Here is a 12,361-nt window from a genome sequence, read left to right on the forward strand (position 1 = left end):
GAAAGAAAGAAAGAAAAAAAAAAAAGAAAAGAAAAAAAAAGTCAATTGTAATTGAAACCAAGGAGAAAGAATGCTGCCAAGATGAAAAGTGTATGCTAGCACCTACCTATGTCTATTTCTCTCATCTCCTCCCCTCTTGTGAAATGATATTTCTTGTCCATATTGTGGGAAAATGATATTCTTGCATTCAATGGTAGCATTTAATATTGGAAGTCTACTGCGTCCCTAGTGGAGTCGCCATTGTAAGGGCTGCGCACATCCACGGGCCTCGCACCACCGTATCACCACTTAGGATAATATGTGAAGGCCTTTTTTGCGGATAGCTCATTCCCTCTTTGTTGGGTGATTTTGCAATATAAGCTAATGACCAATACAGAGATTGAGAATCATAAAAATTTGGAGTCACCATCTAGGGTTTGGGCCTAGGATCTAAGATGTGGGCCTGTTTCATAGGAATGGACCCGAAATTGACTCGGCCTAGTCCAAAGACTTAGGGTAAGAGTCCAGTTGTGAAGTTGGGAAGGTGTTAGGCACCCACTTCACCCAGTTGAACCGATCTTCCTATTAGATTCATCAATTTGAATATTTTCCAACATATCCTAACCCACATGTATGACTAAAAATTTAATTTACAACATTATACATGCATTGTATCTAATGAAACCTTTACATTATGCGTACTCTATTAAGAATTCATACTTGACCTTGACCCTATTTCTAGTTAAGAGGGGTGGGCCCGATTGATGCGTGTGTGACTCTGATGAAGACTCCTAACTTAGGTGGGAATGATCTCGGCTGCTCGCTCCTTTCCTTTAGAGAATCTAGACCTTTAATGATATCTTAAAACTCCAGCATGCCTCTTGATGACTTCCAGTAAATTTGGCAGAACTTCAATATACAAACATGAAAATCGAGCCCACTTGGGCAGAAAATTTGACCTTGGTTCGAACGTTGGGTAAGGACAACCGCGTTGGACTAAAAGGCAAGGGTTGATAGTTGGGTGAGTGAGGTTTTAAAAATGCAAGGCAGTCTATTACTTTGGGGAGGGACTATTCTTTTCATACTAGGCTCTCTTAGACCAAAATGGGGGAATCTCTCCACATTCTTTTCACACCCTAAAAGTGGTAAAAATGGGACACTATTTATAAGCGTCCAGACCAAATTTGGTAGGCCTACCAAAAGTGGTAAATTCTCTGATAGGTTCGTTACCCAAAAAAGGTAACTTTTCAAGGGCTCGGTCAAATTTTCAGTTAATTTTTAAGAGGAAAGTGATGGGTCTGCCAAAATTGGCAAGTCGGCAACAATTTTCATGGGCCCAGCCCAGTTCTAGGCCATTTTTGGGGAGAAGGAGGAATCTAGCGAAAAAATGATTGATCGATCACTGTTCTGACTTCTAGGAGTGATTTTGGGAGATTCAGTGGTCTGATTCGCTATATATCGTCTGAATCGTCTCTTTGAGCACTATACGATGGCATGGGTTTCAAGCTCAATTTTTACTCGTAAAAATTCAAGATTGGCAAGGAAGGGTCTTGTGCCCTGTTGCAAGCTGGGGTTTTTTTGGAAATCCCTATTCATGTCATTCCCATACCATCAGAGAGTACTTAGAATCAATTCGCTGATATATAACATGCTAATATTAGGCACCACAAGACGAGACCCAAAATTTGTATCCCGAGCCGGATTAGGGTTTCAAGCTAGGGTAGAGTTTCAAGATGGATTAGGGATTCAAGTAGGATTAGGGTTTTGGGTTGAATTAAGGTTTCAGGTTAAATTAGGGTTTTGGGTTGATTGTCGAGTCTCGAGTTACCACTGATGTCCAGATTACCACAAAAGGCCTAGATTCTCCTCTGATGTAGAACATGAACCTTGATTGTTCCCTATTGGTCACCATTGTCACGGTGGGTGGCAAAATTGGGTGTCTACACAACTAGGGGTATTTTGGTCACTCTAGACCTAATACCTTGGGCCAAGTATGAAATGGGCCAACTAGGGGTATTTTGGTTACTCTAGACTGGATACCTAGGGCCAAGCATGAAATGGAGCCAACCAGGGGCCAAAAATTCTAGACCTGATACACAGGGCTAAGTATAATGGAGCCAACCATGGGTATTTTGGTCACTCTAGACTTGATACCTAGAGCCAAGTGTAATGGGGCCTATTAGGGTTATTTTGGTCATTCTAGAATTGATACCCTAGGCCAAATATAATGGGATCAACTAGGGGTATTTTGGTCACTCTTAGACCTAATACCCTGGGCCAAGTATAATGGGACCGTATTTTTGGTCATTCTAGATCTGATAACCTGGGCCAAGCATAAATTTTGAATTCGTGAATGAAATATGTCGTTATGTGCATATATTTATCTATATATATATATATATATATTTTGTGCTGAAAACTTAGCAGGTCGGTGAGATATCTCGCAAGCTTGCAGAAAATCTGGTGGGCCCACAGAAAATCTGGTGGGCCCATGAGCAGAGATGATCCGTTATAAAAGGGTGGACCCCACAACTCGAATTTTCTATCTCTTTTTCTTGTCATTTTCAGCACGTGTCTTCTTCTCCTCTCTTTCTTTGTTCTGAAAAAAATTTATAATGGGCCACAAGCAGACACGTGGAGGGAATATTTCTAAAAAATTGGTCTCCTGATCTTCTCAAGACGGCGCGACAACATGGTACCCTTGGTCGACCCTGAAGGGCACAAACAACCGCCGACTACATGTGCAATTCGGCCGGAGGAAAATGTGTGTCCTTTATCCTTTCATTTTTCTTTGTTAATGTAGGTCAACAATAAAAAAAAATATATATATATATATATATATGCATATGCATATATTAGTAAAAACACACGTGCAAATGCATGTGGCAAAGCATATTTTTTAGTGTGTATTTTTTTTTGGTCGAATTAATGTGTGTATTTGTATGGACAAAAATATTTACATTCAATGTATTTTCGATTATTTCTTGTAGTCTGCAATTTAAATTATTTTTCAGGTATCCAACAACTCTTGCAAATCTGAAATTATAATTTTGTTTTCCCTTGAGTTTTTGAGATGAGATTTAATGGAACCCAATGATGGTTCCACTTAGGGATGACTTATTTTAAGATTTCAATATAGTCGATTATTCTTCACCAAAAAAGAAAAAGAAAAAATATAGTGGATTATTCTTGCTAATAGATAGTAAAGTTCCTAGAAATTATATATGCATGAGTTTTGCTTGATGTGTAATGTGGTAGTCGTGGAGCTTGTAACAATCAGTAATTAATTTTAGGTCTTTATCATTGTATAATACAAAGCCCGATCAGACTAAGGGTGCCAACGTATACTTTTTTAGTAAATATGCGTGTGTGGCCATAAGTTGTGGATGAGAGAGAGAGAGAGAGAGAGAGAGAGAGTAATAAAAATATCCATATCCAAATCCAAACAAACAATATAATAAAGCACAACCTTGGTACTTTTTGTGATCCACAACTATCAATAATGCATCATGTTTCTCTATTTCCCCCCCTTTTTTTTTATTAATCAAAAATTACTTTCTTGGATCACAAATATGTCAAATATTTAATGTGTATATATGGATATGAAAATAAAGTTTAATTTGTGAGAAAAAATTGATTCAAAGAGAAATCATCACGAAGATGGATCACATTGTATCCAACATCACACTTATTCTTATATAAAAGATTGAGGCCAAATGGAAACTGAATTTGGAAGATGGATCACAATGTCCCCTCACCAGTTTTTTATTACTTTCTTGTTTCTAACTTTTATATGTTTCTTAGTTCCAATTGAATTTCTTTGAATGCTAGAAAACATCCTATTATTGCCCGTTCTAGTAGTAAAACTGAACATCGTGCTATGCCTTGTTGTCCTTCAAAAAGAACATAGCTTGTCTTACCTTTTCATTGATCACCTCTGAGATCAAGAACTTGCTAATTATCTAACTTCCTCTCAAACTAAATAAAATTTGCCACACTTGCACTCAAGGGAGGTAATCTTAAGAGCCCAACCATCCCATGGTGTAAGAAACAAGGCAAGCCTTGATCTCTTCAAGATATGTGATTTTTATGGTACCATTTACACACACAGATTGAATTCTGTTTCTAAATCTCTTCACCTAGAAAGAAAAGTAGCAAAAAGCAGTTTTAGAGTCCCCTAAGGAGAACTCTCATACCTACACTGTTTCCATTCTATGATTTGAATGGTAGAAAGCTCTAAGGAACCAAATCATGTACTAAACTTATTCACCACATCATTAGCCTCCAACACTTGATATATAGCTATCTTCAATCTCTCTTAAGGGGTCTTTGGCATGACAGAGTGCACCAAGCGACAACTCCAATCGACCACCTCGGGGCATAGGATCCTTGAGGGGTAAAACACATTATACCACCATGGCTCTGTGATGTATTTATCTCCACGGGATGCTGCAGCCACAATAGCCTTTGCACATTCCACTGTGCTTTCGATTGGCATTCCATGGACCATCTATTCAATAGAACAGTAATTTTGTCACATGATTGATACCAATCGAGCATTTATAGAAAACAAGTCATTCTACGAAAAAATCCCAAATTAAGATGATCTTACATTTCTTATCACTGGATCAACTTCAACTTCTCCTCGCTTGGTTAGAAGTTTTCCTCGCGTAAGTTCTGAGTCCACAAAACCAGGACTAACTATTGTTATCGAAACATTTGGAGCCAATTCAACTCTCAAATTGTCATAGAACTGTATTAATGCAGCTTTGCTTGCCTGAAAGACATCAAAGGTAAAAAAGATTCAATTCAAAGAGTAGGGAAAGGGAAAAGGGGATGAGATCAACAACAACAATAGCAGATAAGGATAAATAATAATACCACTTACACAATAGACACTACCCCTTGGTTGGATCATCCACCCAGCTACAGAAGCAGTCACAACAATCTTGCCTTTGAACCTTTTGAGGTAAGGAATTGCAAAATACGTGGGATAGATTGATCCCCAGAAGTTCACATCCTACACAAAATCCAAATTTTATTGAGTTCTAATAAATTAAACATCCAACTAGCTCATATAAACACTGGAAAAGTGAGTAGTTGAATACCATTACTTGTACAAAATTTGTGACATTAGGTGCATCTTCAAAGGCGCAATGAACACCGATCCCCGCATTGCATACCAAATGATCCACTAGAAATCAAAATTTTGTGATATAAAAGTTAATTATGTAAGACAGATCTAACACTAAAATTGAAGAAGTTAAGAATCAAACGAAGACAGAGGCTCTGTTTCATTTGGAATTTACGTCGGCCAAAATGATTCACTACTACGTCGATGAATTGCTTGCATTGATCAACTTTCGAGACATCCGCACGAATAACTAACACATCAGGGGAGCCAAGTTGAGCAGCCCTGTCTGCAACTTCCCTAAGGTTGTCCTCTCTTCTTGCAACCAGGCCTAGATAGGCTCCTTTCTGTGCATATTCATATGCAAGGTGCTAGCAAATAAATAAAGATGTTAGATAATTACAACCAAAAAGGAAGAAGATTGTAGAAAAATAGAATCTAAAACGATGCAGAAAAGAGTAGAAATTGTATACAAACAATCACCTAGTCGCGCATAAGGATTAATGTGGTTCGACAAGATTGCCTTCATGGCTTCATCTATGGTGAGATAAGAAACTACTCTACTATCAATTAAGAATAGGATTACAACCACTTATTCTCACTACAAATATATAGGCGAAACCCCTTAGCCTCTTAATGGCCTTCGAAATCAGCATATTTATGCAAAAACTACAAGGTGGTCGTAGATCAGGGCTTCCATTTTCTCGTTTGTTGTCCTCGCATGGAGATTGCTTTTCATTCATTCATTGTTTCAAGGCGGGCGGAATCCTCTTCCAAGTCCAAGTATAATGGAAGAACCTAGTCGCTGGCCAGGAAACAGAATACAGGACATCATAACCCCCAAAAGATAATGTGTAGATCAGGTTCTCGTACGGTCTGATCCACATAGATGGAATCCAGAACAGGATCTTAACTTGGATAGATCCATCTGTGTGGATCAGTCCTGTAGAACCATTCTCCTACGAGGACCTGGTCTGCCCTCAAAATTAATGAACAGTAACAAAAGAAACTAATCACGTTGCCCAATCCACTTCCTACAAAATAAACATCTCCCAAACAACAACTATTCCTGAATCTCTAATGATCAAGGTAGTGGTAGATATCTAATCATGCATCAAAAGGGAGGATTTGTGTCAGAAACATGAGTTGAAAGTTGAAACAAACCTCGCCAATGCCCGAAGATGCACCAGTGATGAGAACAACTTTTCCCTTCAAATTCTCAGGGAAGAGGTATCTGAAGATCCAATGAACGAACCTGAAAATGGAGAGAAAAGGTAGTATGAGACATATAGCAAGGAGAGTGATTAGAGGGAGAACCAAGTTCAGCAACTTGTGTATCAGTTTCATGCTTCTTTAGAGAGAGAGAGAGAGAGAGAAGCCAACTTGAAATGTAGCAGTCTACTATGGAAGGGGTCGCGTCTAATACTTGGCACAAAAGCAATACACGCAATACACGTGTTGGTGAATCTTGAATTGCCTGACGCATATAAACATCTGCTTCGTTGAACAAGTGTAACTTTATAGTCCATCTTGTTGCCAGCGAATGGGTGGTGGAATTAGTTGTAACTGAGAATAAGGAGAAGATGTAAATGGAAAATTGAAGATTTGAATTTAATTTTTTTCATAATTCTTTAGGGATAATTGGATTTGAATTCAAATTATTTAGAAAATAATTATCTGATACATGGACAATCCATTACATAAGTAAAAAGTAAATAATCAATTATTTTGAAAGGTTCTTGAATTTTAAAAATATATTAGAAAATAAGAAAAAGAGCGAAGACAACTTAGAGATATGGATTGAGAGTACATTGTATCCATTAGAGGGAGGGAGATTCAAATTATATAAGGCAAGGATGTAAGTGGATAGTCGAAAATTCGAATTTGATTTTCATTTGTATCCGTTTAGAGGTATCTGGATCTATATTCGGTCGGGGAATATCTGAATCCGATCCATATTCGATCGACTTACATTCCTAGTCTCTAAACAAGCGGCATAGGGTGGAACAATAAGGTGTGATGGAACAATTTAGAGGTATCTATATCTAGTCAGAGAATATCCAAATCCGATCCATATTCGATCCGTTTACATCCCTAGTTCTCTAAACAAGTAGCTTAGGTGTGCAGAAATAAGGTGTGATGGAACAGTTTTGGGTCTAGGTGGGTAGTGAGGTCATTTAATTTGGTGAGGAGAGAGATAAAGAGCGAAAATGCTAGCATACCATCTCGTAACAGCTCAAAAAATCTTTTCCCTTGACATTGTAATAACATGCTTGAAGTGTATATAAATGAGTGCAAAAGTTTGAATTAGTGTAATAACTCATTAAAAAAATTCAGTTGTAACTTTTTTTTGGTATAGAAAATCAGTTGTAACTGAAACAGAGAGAAACAGTGCCAAGATGCGTAGCATACAGTAGCACCTACTTGTGTCTATCTCTCTTTTCCTCCAATGAAATGACATATCTTGCCTTGATTGAAGGACAACGAATTAACAACAGTCTCCTCATTAGAATTATAGAGAAGACAATAGGGATTAGCTGCCAACTTCTTGGAGAAAAGAAGGCACTTTACAAACAACAACAAAGAACAAGTATCTCCATGAAAATAATTTAATTTTTGTTGGAATTAAAGTTTCAAACTAGTGTTGTAATGGCATTTTCAAATTGTCTATTTGAATTTGGTTTCCCCCCTTTAAAGTGTATTTTAACTATTCCGTCGCCAATTTCCTTGGTGAATAGGCAATGGAAATTTGGACCTAATCTTGACTCGTAGAATAGGCAATGGAAATTTTTATTTTATATATAAAGATGCTTAACTGGCTACTTTCCTTGGTGGGAGAGCATTACTAGTGCTCCCCTAACCTTGGGCTTGAGTTGGTCTTAAGCCCTATTCATCAGCCAAATATATTTTTAGCGACAGCAAATGCTGTCGCCTATAACTATATAAATAATAGATGAAATTTATTTATAGCAGTAGTATAAAAAAATCCGTCACAAAAAATGTATATGCTAACGGTAATTATCCGTCACTTAAGCCTAATAATAATCTATTTATAGCAATGGTATAATAAAACTCGTTGCCAAATATAAAATTTTAAAAAAATTAAATATTTATTGTACTAAATTTTACATATTATTTGTAAATTGTCTCTGTAATTACATCAATATACATTGTCCAATTCAGAAAATAAGATCATCCTAGACATCCATATAAGAATACATTACTTTCATTCAACTTCCAAAAAGTCTTACAATTATAATTAAAAATTCATTATTTTCATTCCACTTTCAAAAAAATCCTACAATCAATACATCAAACTTCTGACTTTGCATTCTTCATCGATTGAGTTTGTTTTGCATACTTCTCCAAAGGAATGCCTAATCAATCAACACTAAGTAGCTAGAGCCTTCAATTGTGGCACACAAACATCATCCTGTAAGAAAGATCGCTCGTCGTTGCTTTAGAATTCCGTTCTCAGGATCAACCAAGTCATAGTATCTGTCATGTCCAACAGAAATATAATTAAGTCGTAATAGCAGCGAAAGAACTTCAATGACTAAGCATCTCTAAGAATGAATAAAATCCGACAGCCTTATTGGAAAGAATAGGAAAAAGTTCTCAAAGTGAGTATAGCAGTGACAACCACCACCTATTCAATTTCTAGAAAGAATAAGAAATAATTGCTCAAGAAATTAAATAGTGTATATCATGACGCAGGGATGGTGATTATTCAAGACTTTGTCTAGACTTTTCAAAAGGCATGATGAACCTTTTGTCAAGCACTAGATTAGCATTAAGAAAAGAAACCCCCCCCCCTTCCCCCCAAACAAAAAAAAATTTCTTATAAATTAAACTATTTAGTAAGACACAAGTATAGCAGCTCAATAAGGAAATTTGGGGAGATGACTTTCTTGAGAAAACCATAATACCCTAAGCAACACCTAAAGAATAACCATACAGAGGGCATTAACCTTGGTAGAAGGGGCAATGGTCTCACTCGAGTCTCGAAAAGAGGGAGGGGGATGAGGAAGCCTTCCCGATCTCTGTTGAAGGTGATTGGGAGAGGTCACCAAATCAGCATTAAGGGTGCCAGGGCAAGAAGAGGCTGCTTGAGAAGGGCAAGAAGGGTTAGCATGGGTAGGGTAGGGTAGGGTGAGTTTGGTTCGGGTGGGGAGGGGTAGTTAAGGTTTGGTCTAGTTGAGTTTGGTTTGTGTAGCTATGGGTAGGGTGGGTTTGGTCGTGTAAGTTTGATCTCACAGATATTGGTTCGGGTGGATTAAGTTAGGGTGGGATTGGTTTGGGTGGGATGGGTTAGGATGGGTTAAGTTCTCTACATGAGTATGGTTAACTGTGTGAATAGGACAAGGGTTTGGATGGGCTTGGTTGGGAGTCGGAATAGCTAAGAATTGTGGAGACACGGATGGTTAGTTGATAGGCATGTTATCTACAAAAGTGGGGTTTGAAATAATGGGAATTATTTGAAATGGTCATGGTCCGGTCAAGTCCTTCATTCAAGGTGTTAGATAATGAACAGTCAGCTCAAGAGGAGCTTGACTAAGAGTTAAATTGCTAGAAAGAAGGGATCGCAAATGGGTGGAAACGTTGGACAAGAAAATGAGGGATTCCATCACTATAAATTGAGGGATCCAAATCAGCCAATAAAGAAAATGCATTTTTGGTAACTAGTCTGGAAGGAGCATGAATCAAGGGGGGAGGGGGGAGGGGGGAGGGGGCAGGGGGGAGGGGGGTGGGGGGTGTGGGGGGTTAAGCTTAGAACAGGGAGGGTGATTATCTGCTAGCTGCGGAGGACTATCATGGAGGTCTCTTGCTGGCAGAACTGGCCACCTGGATAGGCTGATCAATATTTCTTTGGTCAAATGGAAATCTTGATGTGAGAGAAGTATCTAAACTTCCCTGGGATGTGTTTCCATCAATCTCTTCCGAACTTACAAGAGAAGTTGTATCCTTTTCATTGGATGTGAGAGCAACACTGTCACTATCATGGTCTTCACTTGGAAACTTAGAGATAGATTCCATCTCTTTAATAGATTGATTTTTCGTAGGATAATTTTGAGATTCCTGATCAATATGCCCGAAGCAGTTACAACATAGACATCTTGTTGGTAGCCATTCGAAACGAATGGGGCCCACAGGCATCAAAGCATTTTAACACCACCAGGGCCACCGGATTGAGGTCACCGAATTCATTCTAGCTGTTTCCAATGGCCACATGAGTGATATGTTTTGACACCCTTCTATCCACTCGTGGCCATACACTAGGGGGTTTTCCTAGGATGCATACAAGGTCTTTCGAAAATTTCCATTATGTGTCGAGACTCTAGTGGAGGAGATAGATCACTTACCGCTTAGAAACGGAAGGTTTCAATCCCCTCCAGTTTGATAGGCACAAGATGCATGGGCAAGTAGGGTCATTCATCCCTCTATGGCAGTGGGCTGACACAAGCTAGTACCCATTGGTACTCCCTACCTCTGGCCGAGACCTATCACAAAAGTTCAAATTTTATCGAGTTAGGGCACAGGTGTAACAAGGAATGTAGTAAACATGCTCTCATCGTTGGATCCGAGTCATGTCTAATGTTGATTCCCTCCTAGGTACAAATATCCGATAGATGAACCATCAGAATAAGGGTACAGAGATACATCGGATTCTATATGTCTGTGAGTACAAGAATGCCAGAGATAGTGACAGGCCTATTGGCAAAGGGAACGTCAATTAAAGTGTAAAAATAGACTGGGTGATGGTAAGCTCACCCATGGGTAGATGGAAGGTTGGGTGCCGGGTTGAGCACCACTGCTCCGCCATCGCTCAAACCAACCTTGTACCCATCTTTCGGACATATAGGAGAGTGAGGCTGTAGTGGTCCATGTGGTGCTTCAAAGCTGGGCACAACTAGTGATGCCACTCCCAAACCTTGCTCAGGAAACCGTCCCTCCCATAGGTCCGCTCAACAACCCCTGCAAGGTACACAACTTAAGGTTATAATTGAAGTATTTCAATTAAAGTCATTATTAAATAAAGGATTGGACCTACCCATCGGACTCAGGCCGAGTTGCAGAGGTGGTGGCGCGTCCCCTGCAAAGTAGACCCCTTGTACCAAGTTGCTGGGGTGTCCTCTTTCTCCCCTGGCAGGATTGGTCCCGTTATTAATGATTTTTTGTTTTTTAAAGGGAGTTTACTCAAGTAAGAAGCTCAGAGAATAAAGAAATGGGGGGACCATCACTTTTTATAAAGTGGCCCAAATTCTAGCAGCCCCAAAAAAGAATAGACGGTCCTCTGAGTATCTTAATGATTTTTTTTTTAAATAATAATAATAATAAAAGATATATATCATAAGAAAAAATTATAAGGCCAAAGATGAGTCAAAGTGATAAAAATATCCCTGGTTGGCCCAAATTTGAAAAAAATATTGCACGGCCCAAGGTATGAGTCAACATGACTAAAATACCCTTGGTTGGCCCAGGTTTCAAAAAATCATTGCTTAGCCTCGGGTAGGAGTAAAAAATGACCAAAAATTTTCTAGTTGGCCTGAATTTTTCAAAAAAAAAAAAAAAAGAAAAAAAGAAAAAAGAAAAAAAAAATCATTGCATGGCCCATTATATAGGCCTAAGGTGATTGAAATGCTATTTTCTTGGTCTATGATGGCCTAAATCGGTCAAATGGCCAAATTACCCTTGATTAGGTCAAGAGATGCCTAGAATGGCCAATTTGACCAAAATATAATTTGGTTTGCAGTTGCCCAGAGTGGCCAAATGATCAAAATACCTTTGATGTTGCCTAGGATGGATAGTTTGACCAAAATGTCCTTTACTTGGTCTATAATTGACTAGAGTGGAAAATTACTAAAATACCCTTGTTTTGGCCAAAAGATGCCTAGGATGACCAATTTGACAAAAGCACCCTTCACTTAGGTCATGAGTGGTCTTACATAATCACTTGGCCAAGTCAGTAAAAAATTATCGCTAAATATCGGGACCTGTCAAAAGTTTCCCCTCGGTGACCATCCACTCAGGTAAGATACTAACCTCTTAGTCAATTAGAAGGATCATATTAATTTCTTGATTTAACAAGGTTAACCAGTTCAGGTTGCCAATTTATTTTTGACTTTCGTTTACCGATGATTTCTAGAGTTCATCGATTAAATTTAATGCCCAAGTTTTTCACATAGCACCTCCATCATCCTTGAGCAAGATGACGGTAATACATGCTCTGGGTGACAAAATGTGGTAATT

At 38.5% G+C, this 12,361-nt stretch overlaps 1 protein-coding gene across 2 annotated transcripts; it reads right to left on the reverse strand.

Annotated features, from left to right (window-relative positions):
• Positions 1–3,837: 3,837 nt before the first annotated feature.
• On the reverse strand, positions 3,838–6,481 carry LOC122064721 (11-beta-hydroxysteroid dehydrogenase A-like). Of its 2 annotated transcripts, none has more exons than XM_042628480.1 (6): positions 6,275–6,481; positions 5,289–5,481; positions 5,094–5,173; positions 4,868–4,999; positions 4,592–4,756; positions 3,838–4,489 (listed from the first exon to the last, which is right to left on the reverse strand). In XM_042628480.1, the coding sequence occupies exons 1-6, from the start codon at positions 6,455–6,457 to the stop codon at positions 4,298–4,300; spliced, it is 945 nt and encodes a 314-aa protein (XP_042484414.1). In that variant the 5' UTR covers positions 6,458–6,481; the 3' UTR covers positions 3,838–4,297. The 2 variants fall into 2 exon arrangements, with proteins under 2 accessions (XP_042484414.1, XP_042484413.1); XM_042628479.1 differs by having other exon boundaries at positions 5,088–5,173.
• Between the last annotated feature and the right edge of the window lie 5,880 nt (positions 6,482–12,361).

This window comes from Macadamia integrifolia, unplaced genomic scaffold (genome assembly GCF_013358625.1).
Source record: "Macadamia integrifolia cultivar HAES 741 unplaced genomic scaffold, SCU_Mint_v3 scaffold1732, whole genome shotgun sequence".
Classification (NCBI taxonomy): Eukaryota; Viridiplantae; Streptophyta; class Magnoliopsida; order Proteales; family Proteaceae; genus Macadamia; species Macadamia integrifolia.